Genomic DNA, 19556 nt, shown 5'->3' on the forward strand with positions numbered 1-19556 from the left:
GGGGGTGATTTCTCGCTTTCTGTCTCTATGTCTCTCTCTGTCTGTCTGGCGAGCGCACGCGCCCTACAGTGAAAATCTCTCCAAAAAAAAAAAAAAAAGAAAAGAAAATTGAAAAACAAACACACAAAAAAAAATTCTGGGAAGAAAGGGACACAGACTATATTGACTATGCCATGTCATAACCAGGCAGGGGAGACAGATTTGAAAATTGGCTGTGTCAGCTCCCTCTACGTGAACCTTGGGTAGTAACATAAACTGGCTCCGGAAGTAAAACAACGAACTGATCATCGAATGGCTATAGAGACAGACTAGGCTCTGAGAGTGAGCGGTCCTTTCTGAGCCACGACTTACCTGCAGAGGCTGGCACTGGTACAGAAACCGGGCTCCGGACACATGTGCCTGTGGGTTGGACTGGAGGCCTATATAAGCCCACAACACCTGGACCTCCAGGGCCACTGGTATCACACAGCAGGAGGTACAATTCACAGCCTGCAGAGGGTAAAGAAGAATCTGTTAGTACTGCCTGGTGGCTGCCTGGAGTCAGGCACCACATATAAAGTAGCCTTTTTTTTTTTGGAGAGGTTTTTGCTATGGGGTGCGTGTGCTCGCCAGAAGGACAGAGAGAGACAGAGACAGAAGGTGAGAAATCACCTCCCAGGGAGGATGGCCACACCGCAATCGCTTCTCTTCCATTCTCCTCTTTGGATCTTGGGCACGCACGCACACGCGCCCAGGATGAGTTCAAGCCGCCGGGTCCGGGACTCGAGTTGCGGTCGACTACGTGGGAGTCCAGTGACATAGCCACTATGCTAACTGCTGGTCCCAAGTAGCCATTGTTTCTTAAGCATTATTTAGTAACAGAAGGCAATGTGACTTAGGGGAAGAATTCCAAGCTCACAATGGACCACATTACTATTCTTTTTTAAAATACAAATGTATTTCATGAGAGAGAGCACCCTAGCACCTCCAACAGGGTCTCGATGCTGGGATCACACTGAGGCTGAGCCAGCCCTGGATCACAGGCACGTATGTGCCCAGCAGTCGGGGAAGCTCTGCACTCCAACCCAGAGTCCTCCCAGGAGGGTCTCCCTTGCAGAGTGGCGTGTTTTACCACTGCTCTGTGGAACTGGGTAAGTAACAGGAGTGAAAGAAACGGAGATGAAAGGCAAATCTGAGCAGAGAAATGCATATGAAAAAGTGCACAACCAGAACTGTACATGATACCACGGAGGGACGCTGACTGGTTTGAACAACGGCTACCGAGTATCTTCCATGTGCCAGGCTCATGAGAGGCACTGGCTCTGAGCAGACCACTTGGCTCCAGTAAAGGATCTGCACCTAGGAGCAGTGAAAGGTTAAAGAAACTTTAGGATTAGATTACAAATCCATCCAAGTAGTCTGTTCTAAAGCTTCAGGGAGCTACAAAAGTTTCTGGAATAGACACATGGAGTACTGGACCAGCAGTTGGTGTAATGGCTGTCGCTGGACGCCCACGTAGTTGGCCGCAGTTCAAATCTCAGACCTGGTGGCTTAAACTCACACCAGGCACGTGTGTGTGCATGTGTGCCCAAGATCCCGAGAGGAGAATGGAGGAGAAAGGATTACAGCATGGCCATTCCCTCTAGGGGGGTGATTTCTCGCTTTCTGTCTCTCTGTCTTTTTGGTGAGTGCACGTGCCCTGTAGCAAAAAACATTCAAAGAAAGAAAGAAAGAAACAAACAAACAAACGGGATGCTTAAAGCAGGAAGCGCATACCATATTACATAATTTCAACTTTTTTTTTTAAGAATTATTTTATTTTACTTTATCTCTTTTAATTTGACCAGAGAGAGAGAGAGAGAAAAAGTGAGAGAAAAAGCTGCCAGGTTCAGGACTCAAACCCTGGTTAGCCATGTGGGAGACCAGCACCTTTAACCAGCACAGTGTATTTTGGATGGAAAATTCATATGTGTGTTGTGATGAGAAAAAAAAAAATTTATAATAAAAAAAAAAAAAGAAATGTACATAACAACAGGAAGAGCACAATTTCAGCCTCAGGAAAGAATTTGTGCTTCAAGAATATGAGAGAATATTTTAGATAAACAGTATGATTTTGAACCACACTTTCTAAATTGTCTATCTCCAAATTTTTTTCTAAATAAAGTAAGTTAGGTGTAAACCTAACCTGGGGCTAGCAGGTGGCATGGTGGTTAAGGGTGCTGGACTCCCACATGGCCAACTGTGGTTGAAGTCCCAGACCTGGTGGCTTGCTTTCTTACTCTCCCCACCACTCTGTCCCTCTTTGGTCAAATTAAAATAAATAAATTAATTAAATAATTCTTAAAATAAGAATCCTAACCTAATACAATGACTTTGAATGGGCATGATTTCTGACTGTTCCTGCTATGACTGACATCACTGGTTTCCACTTTACGACCCATAATCTACAATGGGGGACACGAGTCCTTGTCGGAAAGTCTGTTTCCTTCCTTACCGAAACGCTGCAGCTCCTGCTGAGGATCCGGGTCCACCCTCCTTTCTGAGCTGGGGCAGCATTACCAAAGATAGCGACATGCTCTGGTCTGGGCCTGCCATGGAGATGCTGATAAATCTCCTGCTGCAGGTGGCTGCAGTTGGCCTTCTTCAACCTGAAATTAAGAACCACACAGGCTGGAGTTTAAAGTTAACATAACCATGTTAGTACTTGATCCAAACATTAGAAATGATATTAAAGAAGAGAATGAAGGGAATAATCCTTAGCAGGTATTAAGGAATGTCAGAAAACTTAGCAAGTCAATGTTACTTGGATTGTAAGTTTCTTCCTCACCAGCATTCCCAACTTTCATTGAAATTGTTACCAAATTGGGGACCAGCAGTTAGCGTAATAGCTATGTAGCTGGACTCCCACATAGTCGACCGCGGTTCGAGTCCCAGACCCGGCGGCTTAAACTCACGCTGGGTGCGTGTGCGTGCGTACCCAAGATCCCGAGAGGAGAACAGAGGAGAAGGGATTGCGGCATGACCACCCCCCGGGGTGGGATTTCTCAATTTCTGTCTCTATGTCTCTCTCTGTCTGGCTGGCGAGTGCACGCACCCTATAGCAAAAACCTCTCCAAAAAAAAAAAAGAAAAAAAAAGGAAAATGTTACCAAGTTAAGATATTCCTTGTAAACAAAGATCAAACTGTGGGAAATGATGCCAAGAAAATGTTACCAAGTTAACATATTCCTTGTAAACAGAGATCAAACTGTGGGAAATGATGTAGAAGCAAATACTTACCTGAGCTTGCACCCAGAAACTGCATTCACTCCAAACAGTACTTCCCGTCTCTCTGGAGAGCAAATTCCATTTCCCAGACTCTGCAGGAGGGTCATCTGAGGTGGAAAGGGGATGGTCAAGGACACAAAAGTAGACAGAGTTGGAGATTTACACTCTCATCGTTCCCTTGTCCCTATCTATATTTTAATATCATAATATTGTTCAAATCGTAAATTTGGTTTTCCTTTTAGTAATTAAAAACATAGAAATGGAGCCGGCAAGTGGCGTGGTGGTTAAGGGTGCTGGATTCCCACATGGCCGACTGCAGTTTGAGTCCCAGACCTGGTAGCTGGCTTTCTCACTTTCCCTTTCTCTCTCTCTCTGGTCAAATTAAAAAATAACAACAACAACAAATGGAATTAAATAAATAAATATTTAAAAAAAAGAGAGAGACAATTACCATTTTTCCAAACATGGTTAGCCACTAGTATCTAGGCATAATATTGCATCAACACAGACAAAAATCTGTCCAATCCTCACTTTTGGCCAGTCTAACTTAAGTTTCAAACGGTTGGTGTCATCGACATTTGAGAACGTAATGTATTAATAGCTTGGTAGAAACAGTGGAGAGGGCCAGCAGGTGGTGTGGAGATTAAGGCAGCTGGATCCCACTGGCCGACTGCAAGGTTCGAGTCCCAGACTGGTGGCTTGAACATCACACCGGGTGTCGTGTGGTTGCCCGAAAGCCCAAGGAGAATGGAGGAGAAGGGACTATGGTGTGGTCATACCCCTGGGGAGTGATTTCTCACATTCCCTCCCTCTCTCCCCCTCCGTCTCTCTCCGGTAAGTGCATGTGCCCTATAGCAAACTAAAAAAGCAAACAAACGACAACAACAAAACAGTGGTAAATACATCAATAATGTGGGAAGCCCCAGAGTTGAACGGTGCAAAAGATCCGTTGCTGTAGCTTTTCTTAATAGGCTGCATCAGGTCTTCCTTCTTCAAAAAGGATACAGAGTGACTTCTATCACCACTTAGAGCCAGGAGTGGCTTCCCAAAAATGTAGCCGGGATTCCCACTTCTAGGACCAGTAAGAGAAGCAGCTGTGCTCTGTCCGAATGCCTGCAGAAAGCACCAAGAAAATCAGCCATGGAAAGAGCACACCTTTCCCCCTTCCACCGCGTGGCTTTGTTTCCTTCTCTAGGACGTACAACAAGCTGCGATGAGCAATAGGGCTTGTCCACAGCACAGCATTTCTAGTCTATTTCTTTTCTTTTTTATTTTTAACTCACTAAAAATCCTAAGTAACGTGAATACTGAGATTTATCCTTTACCAAGGAGTACAATCTAGAATCCCTTAAAACTACTGTTAAAAAAAAAAAAAAAATTACTACCAGGGCCAGCAGGTGGAATGGTGGTTAAGGCACTAGATTCCTACACGGCTGATGACAGTTTGAGGTCTGGACCTGGCAACTTGAAGATGATGCCAGGGATATAAGTGGCATGCCTAGAACCTCAGAAGGAGAAGGGAGGGAAGGGACTGTGGAATGGCCATCCTCCCAGAAGGTGAGTTCTCACTTTCCCTCTGTTTGTCTCTCTCTCCAGAAAAAGCACACACTGTATGGCAAAAACCTAAAAAGAGAAAACTACTATCAATTTAGGGCTATGTTCATCTTGGTTGAAACGAGAGGGATTTAAATGTCATTTTTAAAGTATACTTTAATTAGCTATTGATGCTCCAGAGATGAACTCTGATATACCTAGGACTTGGCTGATCACATAAGGGTAGACTTGAGAAGTCTGCTAAGTTCGAAAACAGAAAAGAACTAGAAAAAGCAAAAAGGTAATCAAGAATGGCGACTCAGATGAAGTAGGAAGTGAACAAAAGGCTGAGCACCCAGAAAAAAGAGAAAAGCTAACGACCTTCTGTGGGATATTGGCTGAGTTTATGATTCAAAATGATGACTTCAGTTTCTGGGGACAGAGCATCGGAGTAAATGTCAATGAGTGAACACTTGTTGAATACCTGGACGGTTGGTGTCATCGACATTTGAGAACGTAATGTATTAATAGCTTGGTAGAAATAGTGGAGAGGGCCAGCAGGTGGTGTGGAGATTAAGGCAGCTGGATCCCACTGGCCGACTGCAAGGTTCGAGTCCCAGACTGGTGGCTTGAACATCACACCGGGTGTCGTGTGGTTGCCCGAAAGCCCAAGGAGAATGGAGGAGAAGGGACTATGGTGTGGTCATACCCCTGGGGAGTGATTTCTCACATTCCCTCCCTCTCTCCCCCTCCGTCTCTCTCCGGTAAGTGCATGTGCCCTATAGCAAACTAAAAAAGCAAACAAACGACAACAACAAAACAGTGGTAAATACATCAATAATGTGGGAAGCCCCAGAGTTGAACGGTGCAAAAGATCCGTTGCTGTAGCTTTTCTTAATAGGCTGCATCAGGTCTTCCTTCTTCAAAAAGGATACAGAGTGACTTCTATCACCACTTAGAGCCAGGAGTGGCTTCCCAAAAATGTAGCCGGGATTCCCACTTCTAGGACCAGTAAGAGAAGCAGCTGTGCTCTGTCCGAATGCCTGCAGAAAGCACCAAGAAAATCAGCCATGGAAAGAGCACACCTTTCCCCCTTCCACCGCGTGGCTTTGTTTCCTTCTCTAGGACGTACAACAAGCTGCGATGAGCAATAGGGCTTGTCCACAGCACAGCATTTCTAGTCTATTTCTTTTCTTTTTTATTTTTAACTCACTAAAAATCCTAAGTAACGTGAATACTGAGATTTATCCTTTACCAAGGAGTACAATCTAGAATCCCTTAAAACTACTGTTAAAAAAAAAAAAAAATTACTACCAGGGCCAGCAGGTGGAATGGTGGTTAAGGCACTAGATTCCTACACGGTTGATGACAGTTCGAGGTCTGGACCTGGCAACTTGAAGATGATGCCAGGGATATAAGTGGCATGCCTAGAACCTCAGAAGGAGAAGGGAGGGAAGGGACTGTGGCATGGCCATCCTCCCAGAAGGTGAGTTCTCACTTTCCCTCTGTTTGTCTCTCTCTCCAGAAAAAGCACACACTGTATGGCAAAAACCTAAAAAGAGAAAACTACTATCAATTTAGGGCTATGTTCATCTTGGTTGAAACGAGAGGGATTTAAATGTCATTTTTAAAGTATACTTTAATTAGCTATTGATGCTCCAGAGATGAACTCTGACATACCTAGGACTTGGCTGATCACATAAGGGTAGACTTGAGAAGTCTGCTAAGTTCGAAAACAGAAAAGAACTAGAAAAAGCAAAAAGGTAATCAAGAATGGCGACTCAGATGAAGTAGGAAGTGAACAAAAGGCTGAGCACCCAGAAAAAAGAGAAAAGCTAACGACCTTCTGTGGGATATTGGCTGAGTTTATGATTCAAAATGATGACTTCAGTTTCTGGGGACAGAGCATCGGAGTAAATGTCAATGAGTGAACACTTGTTGAATACCTGGTACTTGCAATTGAACTATGGAATATGAAGTGTTGCCTTCATATTCATTTTATTTTGCATGTCTTACAGAAGCAGAACTATCTCTAACCCGATTGTTCCTTCCCCAGTCGATCCCCTATGGGAGAAGTTTCCTAACCCTGAAGCGAACAGTGAAGCGCTGCTGAAAGGAAGCATCTGGCTCGATGGTCAGGTTGGTTTGTCCAAAACTGACGGAGACTTTCTGGATTCCAAAAGTCCCATTGGTCTCTATCTCATAGATGACCTGAAATGCAAAAGAAATCAATTAATAAAAAATAGTTATTGGGCTGATTATGTTTAAAGGAGCTTTTTTTTTTTTTTTTTTGTCTTTGAAGGTCTTACTGTAACCTTACTGATGACAGAAACTGAAAATTAATCTTAAAAATGCCAAACACAAATACCATGAAAAGATAATGATCACTTCATAATATATCTGTATGTGAAAAGAGACTAGGTAGAGGTCGTTGAAAGGTTCATGGAAGAGGTTTCTGTTAAGAACTAAGGAAAAGGGGCCAGCAGGTGGTGTGATGGTTAACATGCTGGACTTCCATATGGCCAACCATGGTTCGAGTCCTGGACCTGGCAGCTTTCTTTCTCACTTTCCCTCTCTCTCCTCCTCTCCCTCTGGTAGGCACATGTGCCCTATAGAAAATTAAAAAATAGTTATAATAATAAATAAATAAAACTGAATAAATAATACTAAAAAAAATTAAAGAATCAAAGTAAGTTTTGAACATAGGCAGAAGAGGATGAGTAGAGCAGAGGTGAGCAGAGATGGAAGCCTGGTTTACTCGTCTCCCACACAGGCTGAGGGTGCGTAAGGGCAGCAGCTACAAGGGCTGCTTCCATGGCCTTCCGGTTAGACAGCCAGACCCTGCAGGGAGACTGCGCAGTTAGAATCCCGGTCTCGGCCACTTGAAAACTGTGCTGTGCACATGTGCCCGCGCCCCGAAACCTGAAAGGGTGAAGAAATGGAGAGGGGGGCAGTGTGACATGCCCCCGGGGAGTGCTTTCTCCTCCTCTCTCTGGGAGTGCATGTGCCCTCGGGCAAAATTAGACCAACAAAATTATCTTAGAACGAAAAGTGGCAAGCGGCTAAAGGTAATCTTAAATTTCTGAGCAGTCTTGTAAATGATGCTTTAAGATAATTCTTCCATCTTTATGGAGAGAAAAGAGGAACAGAATTTAACTGATTTTTTTTTTAAGTTTTTTTTTCAGTTTATTCTTCCATGAGAGAGAAAGCGAGTAAGAAGGGTCTTGGTGCTGTGCTGAACCAGCTTCAGCCAGCTCCACGTTAGGGCAGGCACCTGGCACTCCTAAAAGGGTCCCTGGAAGTGACCCCAGAACCCTTCCCCATGGTCAGGCTTGCAGAGCTGTGTCCTACCCCTGTGCTACTTCTGGTCGCGACTGACCTGTTTTAGACTTTGATGACACTGTCAGTATGAGGACGATACTGACCGTCAGATGATACCGTTTCAAAGACGAAAATGTGGCCAGTCAGTAAGAACCCGGAATAGATTATATGTAGGCGAAAGAAGAGTCAGAAATGATTTTAATGTTCTGAACCTGAAATATGAAAGGATGGTGGCAATAGAAATGGCTGAAATATAGTAGGAAGGAGTTAATGTGTCTACTATTGACACGTTAAATTTCAGGTCGTGCACAAAAACTCAGGTGGGGTCAGCCTGCCACTTCATGGAAGACGCAGCACCTCTAGCAAGGATGAAGATCTGTCTGTCTAGAATCTGAGCTCAGCATCCTTACCTGGGAAACAACATTCTGACAGGTGTTCCCAGCCAACAAAGGAGGACCGGCTTGTGACACAAGTGTCACAGGAACCTGGAACTAGCAAGGCAAAGAAGCAAATCAACGAAAAATGAAGGCTGCATTTTCTCTTCCAGATATATCATGCTAAAATCAGTATTTTTCAAGGTTGGCAGGTGGCATGGTGATTAAGGCACTGGACTCCCATATGGCCAATGGTGGCTTAAGTTCTAGACCTGGTGGAGGGCTTTCTCACCCCCCGCCCCGGGTCATGTTAAAAAAAATGATAAAAATTAAAAATAAATCTTTTAGGAAAAAAAAAAAAAAATCAGTATTTTCCTTTCTTTGTAACCATCCCTTTTTTTTCTCTTCCATCGCTAGCCTACACATTAAATTCGAAAGTCATTCTATGGCTAGCCTTTGGCCAGGTGGTTAGAGGAACCAGATTCCACATGACCTACTACATGGTTCAAGTCCCAGACCTGGCAGCTTGAAGAGCACATTGGGTAGACCAGCAGGTCACATGGTGGTTAAGGTGCTGGATTCCAATATGGCTGACCGTGATTCAAGTCCTGGAGCTGGCAGCTTTCTTTCTCACTTTCCCTCTCTGACTCTCTCTGTCTCTAGTGAGTGCATGTGCCCTATAGCAAATTTAAAAATAGTAGTAATAATATTAACTAAAATTAAATAATAATTCTTTAAAAAGAAGAAGAGGGGCTGGCAGGTGGTGTGGTGGTTAAGACATGGCTAACCACAGTTCAAGTCCCAGACCTGGCACTTTGCTTTCTCACTTACTTCCTCTCTCTCTCTCTCTCCCCCTCCCTCCCTCTTAAGAAAGAAAGGAAAAGAAAAGGAAAACATATTTGTGTGTGCATGCATGCCCAACTCCCAAAGGGATGGACAGAGAAGGGATTGCAGTATGACAACACTGTGGAGGGGGATGCTTTCTCCCTCTTCCTCAGTTTCCATCTGGCGAGTGCACGTGCCCTCTGGAAAATTAAAAAACAAACAAACCAAAAACAACCCCAGTCATTATAAATCAGCACATTTTGCTTTATTTTTTTGAGAGGCTTTGTCTTAGGGTGTGTGTGCTTGGCAGAGACAGAGACAGTGAGAGGGAAAGTGAGAAATCACCTCCCAGGGGATAGCTATGCCATAATCCATTCTCTGTTCTCTTGCTGGGATCTTGGCCATGCATGCACACGCACCTGGTGTGAGTTTTAAGCCACCAGATCTGGAACTTGAACCACAGTCAGCCATATGGGAGTCCAGTGAAGTAACCACTATGCTGGTCCATAAATCAGCACTTCTTAAAATATCTCTCTTTGTATGTGTATATGTTGTTTTTCGTTTGTTTGTTTGTTTGTTTTTGAGAGATTTTTGCTATAGGGCAAGTGTGCTCATTGGACAGACAGACAGAAAGTGATAAATCACTCCCAGAACCAGCAGGTGGAATGGTGGTTAAGGTGCTGGACACTCCCACAAGGTGACCACAATTCAAGTCCCGGACCTGCCTGCTTGCTTTCTCACTTTCCTTTTTTTCTCTAGTCAAATTAAAAATAAATGAATGAATAAGAAAAATTTAAAAATTAAAAATAAAAAAGAAAGAAATCACTCCCAAGGGGGGATGACCACATCACAATCCTTTCTTTTCCATTCTCCTCTTGGGATTTTGGGCACGCATGCACATGTGCTTGGCGTGAGTTTCAAGCCACTTGGGTTCAGGACTGGAATTGCAGTCAACCACATGGGAGTCCAGTGCTTTAACCACTACACCACCTGCTGGCCCCCTTAAAACTTATATTTTTAAAAAAGAACTATTTATTTATTTAATTCCATTTGTTATTGTTATTATTTTTTTAATTTGGCCAGAGAGAGAGAGAGAAAGGGAAGGTGAGAAAGCTAGCTGCGAGGTCCGGAACTCGAACTGCGGTCAGCCATGTGGGAGTCCAACACCTTTAACCACCACACCGCGTGCTGGCCCTCTTAAAACATATTTCTAAGAACACTAATTCTCTGATTTATATGTGGGGACTTCAAAAAGCCTGTGGAAAAATGGAATTAAAGTATGAATTTTTTTTTGATGGAAAAACATTTTGAAATCCATGTTTATTTTTTTCTTAATGGTCATTTTCCATGAACTTTTTGAAAAACATGAATAAAATAGAGATTCAATAAGTTTCAGAAACACTGTATTCAACACTCCCTTAAGAGATTAAACAAGGCTCGCTGGCATTTTAAAACACTCCAAAAGCCCATCATAAATACAGTATTTAACTTTATTTAACCCGCTGTTTTCCAAACTCACATTACGCTTCACGAATCCCTCTTTCACATGAGGCTATTCACCGTACAGACTGTGTTTGGGAAACACTGTTTCAGCTCTGTTCGTAACTGCTTAGTGGATCGTGCTCGCATCCCCTGTCACCATTACCACCTTTTACTGAAATTGCCTCAGATGCCAAGGGCCAGTATTCTTTTACCTGGTAAGTGGTGTCATACCTTCGTGTCCTGCAGATCAGTCATACCTTCTGGAACCTAGAATACGAGAACAGTGGGGACATGAGTGTATATATACCTAGCACAAAATCGCCAGAAGCTGGTTCCACACTTTCTAGACTTTGCAGAGGAGACAATCAATGGTTAGAATGATCTATTCTCTTTAGCCTGACTGTTCTTTACACTAAAATGATGGGGAGTGGAGCTAGCCGGGAGGCTGGACAGACGGCAGGACCTGCCTACCCCGACAGCAGTACTGAACAGTAGGCAAGAAGTGCTGAGACAGTGAGACGCCACCACCCCCTTCCCAAACCAGCCTCGTTCGCTGGGAGGAGGAGGATCGCTTATTCTAGATACGTATCCCTAATTCTTTCACCTTTCTTCAGGTGATGGACATTTTAGGCTGTTTTTTACAAGGGTCTTCAAAAAGCTCACAGAAAATGGAATTAAAATACAAGTTCACTTGGGTGCAAAAACATTTTGAAATGCATGCATAGTTTCTCATAATATGCATCATCCATGAACGTTTTGAAGGCCCCACATAAATAGCTCTCATACACAGCCAGGGAATCTGACTTCCAGTTCAGTGCTCTTCCCACAACCCACAACAGGAGGAAGCGTGCTACCTTCCAATCCGCAGTGGTGACAGAGCAAGGGAAAGGCACACCCACCTTCAAGACCGTGAAGTTAGAGTACGAGGCAGCACTAAGGGCGGGGTCCGAGGTACAGCTACTTGCCAGGTTCTTGAAGAAACGAGTACAGCTTGTGCTTTTACTCTCTAGGAAACCTTAGAACACAATGAGTTGGGAGGGTACTAAATGAGGAAGTCTATTTCAAATTGAGCAAAAAGCATGGTACTTCTGCCCTGGACTCACCAGCAGGGTTGGTCTCCGCACAGAAACCCCCTGCTCCGACTCCCATAGGCTGTCTCAGCAAGCTTGTTACAGACCACTCAGGGAAGTACGTCAGGATGGGGTCCCCAGCCTGAATAAGATAGAGAAGAAATGCATTCACAGTGATAATGCATGGAACTACACCAGAAAAGGAAACGTAGAAACAGGGGGTAACGCAACATGTTTACATGGATAGTGCTGTCTGCCAGAAGAGCTGACAACGGTTATCTGGCTGCAGAGACATTGCAAATAGCCCTCACGGACTGTCTGCCAAAGGAGGAAAACCCCAACTGGACAATCTCATCCCTTCCCCAGACTCACCCTGTAAAAAGGTAGTAGTGACTGGGCCCGGGACACTGACGTGAATGGTTCACCTTCAAACTCTGCAGCCAGGGCCTGGAAGTTGGTTGCATTGACTGTTTGGAGCTTCTGGAAATGGTTTAATTTTGCTAAATTGTTTTTAAAAACAGGTTTCAATAAAAGAAAAGCATTTATTTTTAAATATCTGGCATGACAACTAATTTTTAAAAATATTTTTATTAGGACATAATATACAAAAAGTGTACAAATGTGCTAATCTCAAGTCTCAAGTATAAACTCAAAGAAGTTTTACAAATTTACATACTTACATTACTACCACCTAGATAAAATTATGGAACATTTCCCCAGAAGGAGCCTGATCAACACTCCATTCTGTGAGATCACAATTCTAACTTTTTAAAAAAGAATTCTTAATTTATTATTATTGTTTTAAAATTTTGCTATAGGGTACATGTGCTGACCAGAGAGAAAGTGAGAGGAAGTGAGAAAGCAAGCTGCCAGGCCTGGGTCTCGAACCAGGGTCAGCCATATAGGAGTCCAGTGCCTTTAACCACCACTCTTGCTGCTGGCCCCTACAATTCTGATCTCTACCACTTACTAATCTAGTCTTTTTTTAAAAAATTATTATTTATTTAATTTTATTTATTCATTTATTTTAATTTGACCAGAGAAAGAGAGAGAGAGAGAGAGAGAGAGAGAGAGAGAGAGGGACAAAGGAAGCCGCCAGGTCCAGGACTCGGATTGTGGTTGGCCATAGGGGAGTGTCCAGTACCTTAACCGCCATGCCACCTGCTGGTCCCCACTAATGTACGCTTTACCTGCTAACTGAATTCCCTCTTTACTATTAGCATCTGAGATAAGAACATGGTCAATGAAGGCCAGTCAGTTCCAGGTCTCTGATGGCTAAGAACGTAAATGGCTGTCAGTATGTCAAGAAAACAGGAAGCTCAGTAATGCTCATGTCTGCCCTGTGCCAATGAATCTCTGACATAACAAGACGGCAGTATTTCCAGAGGAACGTGGCAGTTGAAGACAGTATTAGCTCCATTCTCTCCAAGTCTTTGTTTCCACTAAACTTCAACTGACCTGTCCTAACAATAACGTTTCCATCTCTCAAGTCTATGGGTGCACTGGGTTTCATTCCTTTCACCTTATAATTCCTACATTCAGGCCAACAGATGGAGTGGTGGTTAAGGTGCTGAACTCCCTCATGGCTGACCACGGGTCAGGTCCTTGCTTTCTTACTTTCCCCCTCTACCTCTATCTGGTGAGCAGGCACAACTTGTAGCAAAAAAAAAAAAAAAAAAAAAAAAAAAAAAAAAGGATGATAAAAAAAAATAAATAAATATTCATATAAAAAAGGAATCTATTAAAAAAACATTAATAATAGTTTTACTTCAAGATTTGGGACATTCCAAAAGGGTATTTTCTGTAGCGATTCTATAATTTCTATTATAGCCATGTATAAATCTATCCAACACCTACAGCTCTCTCTGGCACTTCGGAACTAGGGAGAGCTGTAGGAAAAAAGGCCTGGGGCAGCCCCCTGCCCAGAGGGTGAGAGATGATAGAACAACATTGTCTGTTTTACCACTCTGAGTTCTGCGAACGTGAAAAAAAGAACAGAGCAAGGACCAGCAGTTAGTGTAATGGCTATGTCGCTGAACTCCCATGTAGCCGACCGTGGTTCGAGTCCTGGACCTGGTGGCTTAAACTCGCTGGGCGCGTGTGCGTGCGTGCCCAAGATCCTGAGAGGAGAATGGAGGAGAAGGGATTGTGGCGTGGCCACCCCCCCCCTCGGGGGGGGGTGATTTCTCGCTTTCTGTCTCTCTGTCTCTGTCTGGCAAGTGCACATGCCCTATAGCAAAAACCTCTCCAAAAAAAGAACAGAGCAAAACCACTCTTCGTGCTAGTTTCATTTTTCACATAGTCTTTCAGAGTCAAAAAGGTGACAAGACCTTCATCATTGGAAGCTAATGAAGAGTCCATGTTAAATAAGCTTGACCTTTATCCTCTATGATAACTGCTCAATTAGTTAACGTTTCAGCTTTCTAATACAGAATGAAATGATCATGGCTCTCAATTCTGGGGCCTTCAGACTGCAAATTATACATTTCCTAGATCCTTGCAGCCCTTGCACCGCCGTGGTTTCTGTCAGAAACGTACACTGTCAGGCCCCTCCCCAGATCGACAGTCAAACCCTGCCTGTTACGAACCTCCAGGGGGTGTGCACGCCCGTCAGAGCCTGTACAGCCCTGCTCTGTAACAGGAGATGGCCGACGCTGCTGATCTGCCCCCACCTTTCCACCTCTGAGCTGAATCTTCAAACTCAGAAGCTCCCAGGTGCTGTTTAACATTTCTTTCAGAATTCACACCTTGAAAACCACATACAGGGACCAGCAGATGGAGTAATGGTTACGTCCCTAGACTCCCACATAGTCGACCACGGTTTGAGTCCTGGACCCAGAGGTTTAAAAACTCGTGCCAGGCGCGTGTGCCCAAGATGCCGAGAGGAGAATGGAGAAGGGATCGCAGTGTGGCCATCCCCTCTGGGGAGTGACTTCTTGCTTTCTGTATCTCTCTTAATCTCCGGTGAGCGCATGCGCCCTGTAGCAAAAATCTCTCTCGAAAGAAAGAAAACCACAGGGAAAAGATATTTACCTCGAATAAAATGTAGTTATTTCCATCCTTATACGTGAAAGAAAAGTAAAGCTACGAAAGAAGATGAGCTGACATGGCAAACGTCCACCTGGTCATTTTTCCAACTGTGTCAATGAGTAAGAGAAAATGAACGTTTCGTCTCATCGTGGGCCACGGACACTGGCGGTAGTGGTGGTAAACAGCATAAGGCAGAGTAGTACGGACTAAGGAGAATAAGTAGAGTTTTTGCTAAAATAACTACCACCATACAGGATAATATTACACCTAACAGAATTTAAAGGTATTTACGCTTAGATTGATACAATTTCAGATGTGGAGGGAGGCTTAGGGACTAGCTGTTACAATCCCTTTAGGAAATCTGGATCCTCAGGGAAGTGTTGCAAAAGGCCACACAGCCAGGAGTAGCCAGGCAGGTCTTCTAATTCCTGGTCTCGCTTTTTCCCATTCCACCGTGCACCATGCTGTATAACCTGATCATTATCAGCAAATATTAAGCACTTTGGGCAAACAAAGATATTATCTACCTTTTCAAGGTGCTGACAATTTGATCGTGGACAACATGATCTTCACATGAACTGGTAACAATACGAAGAATCCTATAAATACCGAGGGAGTATTTCAAATAATAAGTGCCTTAGAACTTCTGAGGACGGGCTCACTTCTGACAGGGAAGCAAGAAAAGATGCATGGAAGAGCTAGAACTTTAAAATGCAAAGAAAAAAAGGAACACTTGAGTCAAGGAGAGAAGCAAACGCAAACGGGGGAAATGCAAGGCATGTCTTGGGGACAAAGAGTTGATGAGATTGGCCAAAGCAGAGGGTCAATGGGAAAAAAGCCTGAAAGTTAAGCTGGATCAAAAACCAGAACACCTTGACTGGCAGGCTACAGAAACGGGATGTTACTCTACACATACTGGAGTCAGAGGAGGTCAGCCACATTAATACAAAGAGTACTCTACCAAGGAATTCTTCATAGCTCTGTGTTGTATGTGTACAGTGAGGCAGGTAGGCAAATAAAAAGAACCCCACCCCCCCAAGAAAAGCCTTTTTATGCTAAACATGAATCCACTCCCCAGTCTCATTAAGGGAAAGTTCACTGATGTAAATATCCACTATTACCACTGGAAGTGGCCATATTTCTTGGGCATTGCTGGAGGAAGTAAGTTCAGATCCACTGCTCCAGAGGTAGTGTGCAGGAAGGTACTGGAGGCGGTGGTGAGGATTAAACGCAGAGAGCTACAGCTGGACACTACTGAAATAGCCCCGAAGCAGGGCCATAAGGCTGGATTTAGTAGGAAGTAAAATATTTGGAAAATAATGAATAGCCCTACCTTAAAGTGAAGTATTTACCCTCCTAGGACCTAAATGGCCACAGGCCTCCTAGTAATGGCTTCCAAATTCAAGACCCCCACCCAACCCAAAAACTGGTTATTTTTCAAGGCAAATACATTTTTATAATTTCTTTACTAAGAGAGAAAATCAGAATGAGGTGACTTTAAGGATGCAAGAAACATTTAAACCTATTATGTGTGAGAACGTTATTTTGCTTCATAGGCATTTGAAAAAGATGCACTAACTTCAAAACTTTAGAAATGTTATAACTACCATCAGCAAATTTCTAAATTCATTAAAAATCCCCCAGCAATGTGCCAGCAGGTGGTATAGTGGTTAAGGAGTTGGACTCCCACATGGCCAACCATGGTTTGCATCTCGGACCTGTTGGCTTGAAACTCACGCCAGGCAATGTATGTGTGTGTGCCCAAAATCCAGAGAGGAGAATGGAGGAAAAGGACCTGTGACATGGCCATCTCACCTAGGGGGACAGTTTCTTGTTTTCTTTCTCTCTGTCTGCCTGGGAAGCTCATGTGCCCTACAGCAAAAATCTCTCAAAAAAATAAATGAAAATCAAGCTGAGTGCCTGTGTATGTGTGCCCCAAATCTCAAGAGAATGTAGAGAAGGAAATCAGGAAAACAAATAGAGAGGCAAAACATTTATGGGACACAGAAATGGTTTATTACCTATTAATGATAACATGTATAGTCTTCTCAATTGGACTGGTCTGAGAAGTATTTCATGTTGGGTATATTCTCTTTACAAGCCAAATAATGTACAGTGATCAATTTTTTTTTTCAAATAATAGTAATTTAAAACTGAAAAAAATGAAAAGCTATTTGCTGCTGCTGCTGTGTATAGTAATGTTTTTGTCTTGACTGATATGCATGGTAATCATGCTGGAAAAAGAAATATTATACACTGTAAAGACATATGTGATTAAACGTAATATTAAAAAAATTTTTAAAAAAGAGGAGAATGGAGGAGATTGCAGTGTGGTCATCCCACCAGGGAGTGATTTCTCACTTTCCCTCTCTCTATCTCTCTTTAGCGAACACACATACCCAATAGCAAAAACAAACAAACAAAACCACAATAATAATCACCTCTCATCTTTATCACATCCCTGGGGAGTGATTTCTCTTTTCTGGCTCTCTGGCTCTCTCTTTCTGGTGAGTGCACGGGCCCTATAGCAAAAAACCTCTCCAAAATAAAAAGAGAGAGAGAATTTTCACATCCAGGGCCAGTGACATTACTTCTCACTTTACAGTTAGAAAAATAAGTCTGGAAATGCTAAGGCACTTGTCCAAGCCTGTACAGAGGGTCAGGAAATGGAGGATTGAGATCCTAGTGGAAAGCTCCTTCCCCTACACTCCCTACACTCTTGCCTCATGAAATAACAAAGGGTGTTGGCATAGACCCTTTTGTCAAAACATCCATTCAAGTATTATTTGGTGCCTCCTATGTGTCAGGCACTGGGGATTCAGGGACTATCCTGGGAAATTGTAGCAAGTGGGGGTTATAGCCTGTCTGCCACTATCTGAGCTAAGAGAGATGATTAAAAGGATGAAAACTGGGGCCAGCAGATAGTGTAGCAATTAAAATGTTGCTAGACTTCCACATGGCTGACCACGGTTCAAGTCCTAGGCCCAAGGGCTTGAAAATCACACAAGGCATGTGCGCGTACCCAAGATCCTGGGAAAAGAATAGAGGAGAAGGGATTGCGGCATGGCCATCCCACCTGGAGGGGTGATTTCTCACTTTTCCTCTCACTGTGTCTGTCTTTCTGTCTCTAGCAAGTGCATGTGCCCTAAGGGAAAAACCTCTTTAAAAAAAAAAATTAAAGTTTTGGGAACCAGCAGTTAGCATAATGGCTATGTCGCTGGACTCCCACGTAGTCGACCGTGGTTTGCGTCCCAGACTCGGTGGCTTAAAACTCACGCCGGGCGCGTGTGCGTGCGTGCCCAAGATCCTGAGAGGAGAATGGAGGAGAAGGGATTGCAGCGTAGCCATCCCCCCTGGGGGGTGATTTCTTGCTTTCTATCTCTATGTCTCTGTCTGTCTGGAGAGCCCATGCGCCCTATAGCGAAAACCTTCTCCAAAAAAAAAAAAATTAAAGTTTTGTATGAATTTTCTGATCCACAACCAAAAGGGCAATAGCAAGGCCTATTCTCAATTAATATTGGACAGTGAGAACAGCCACCATCTTGTCTACTCACAGTCATTCACACGAACACAAAACTGTGGAACTCCATCTGAATCTGTAAAAACTCTTGAAGGAAATGGAGAATTACTCCTGAAGATTAGAGAGCTGTCTACACACACCCAGCTTGAAGACCTGTGAGAAAAGAGAAGATACATTTAAGACTCTGTGGAAAAGTAGGTCTAAAGAAGGTTGCTCCACGATACCAGCCAGATGCCAAAGCCAGGACCCCTTGGGCAGCTATAGACAACAGCAGGTCCCATTCTACCGGACAGCCTGCCTAGAAAATCCGAAAAGGCAGGCCGCCGCTGGGCAAGGCCAAGGGGACGTCCTGAGTAGGAGTGGGCGCAGGAGGCAGGAGCTCACTCTCCTTACTTCCACATAGTAGCCGTCCTCGGCCCCCATGCCCTTTGGGGTTCAGCCTGGGCCCAACAGCAGCTCTGCAGCTCACCTTACGCTGCCAGGAAGACAGAAGGAGAAAACGGTCCGTGGATGGAGAAGACCGCAGTCCCTATCGCAGCAGCAATTGATGTCGCACGCACCAGGAGTCAAGTCACAGACACAGATCGGCAAGGCTGGGAGGTACAACACAAGGCAGAGCGGAGTATGAGGACCCCCAAACTCCTCTCTGAGCCCCCCCTCCGACGGCCCGCTCCTCGTTCTGCGGCAAGCCCGGTGCACAGAACTTCGCGGCGGACGCCCTCCCGCCTCACCTGGGAAGAGGTCCGCTGTGCCGTTCTCAGGCGCCGCGAGGGTAGGGCCCCCCGCAGACGGCCCGGGCACGGCCCGGGGGGTGGCAGTGCCCTCCGAGGGTCGGAGGGTCCCGCCCGGCGTCCCTGGCCCCAGGTCCGGAGAGGTGGGCATGGCCCCCGTGGGGGTCGAGGAGGCCTGCGACCCGGCTCCCTCCGGCAGTGTCCACAAGAACACCGGCAGCAGCACGAACGGCGGGGCGCACATGGCGTACGGCAGACCCAGCGGTCCGCGCTAGGCTTCAGGGTCTCCAGACGCGTTGCTAGAGCCGGGGTGGGAGGAGTCGCGCAGTGTCTGACGTCACCCGCACGCCTCTGCTCATTGGCTCATGGCGCCAGCCGGGGGCTCTTCAGCCAATAGAAAGTGCGTTTGTCACCGCCCTCCCAGC

At 44.6% G+C, this 19556-nt stretch overlaps 1 protein-coding gene across 3 annotated transcripts in view; it reads right to left on the reverse strand.

Annotated features, from left to right (window-relative positions):
* TCTN3 (tectonic family member 3) overlaps positions 1-19448 on the reverse strand; it is a 39299-nt gene extending 19851 nt beyond the window's left edge. Inside the window, exons 1-14 of one of the 3 annotated variants that reach the window (XM_027775258.1) lie at positions 19132-19448; positions 18870-18993; positions 18435-18553; positions 12223-12350; positions 11884-11992; positions 11680-11795; positions 11012-11047; positions 8510-8590; positions 6864-6989; positions 5714-5821; positions 3258-3352; positions 2474-2627; positions 1225-1338; positions 352-489 (exon numbers count right to left, since the gene is read on the reverse strand). In XM_027775258.1, coding sequence (XP_027631059.1) covers positions 352-489; positions 1225-1338; positions 2474-2627; positions 3258-3352; positions 5714-5821; positions 6864-6989; positions 8510-8590; positions 11012-11047; positions 11680-11795; positions 11884-11992; positions 12223-12350; positions 18435-18553; positions 18870-18993; positions 19132-19375 — 1692 coding nt within the window. In that variant the 5' untranslated portion in view covers positions 19376-19448. Of the gene's footprint in view, positions 1-351; positions 490-1217; positions 1339-2473; positions 2628-3257; positions 3353-5713; positions 5822-6863; positions 6990-8509; positions 8591-11011; positions 11048-11679; positions 11796-11883; positions 11993-12222; positions 12351-18434; positions 18554-18869; positions 18994-19131 lie in introns of all 3 variants that reach the window. The other 2 variants (XM_027775259.1, XM_006157312.3) reach the window with 2 other exon arrangements.
* Between the last annotated feature and the right edge of the window lie 108 nt (positions 19449-19556).

The sequence above is a fragment of the Tupaia chinensis genome, unplaced genomic scaffold (assembly GCF_000334495.1).
Source record: "Tupaia chinensis unplaced genomic scaffold, TupChi_1.0 Scaffold000539_1, whole genome shotgun sequence".
In the NCBI taxonomy this organism is placed as follows: domain Eukaryota; kingdom Metazoa; phylum Chordata; class Mammalia; order Scandentia; family Tupaiidae; genus Tupaia; species Tupaia belangeri.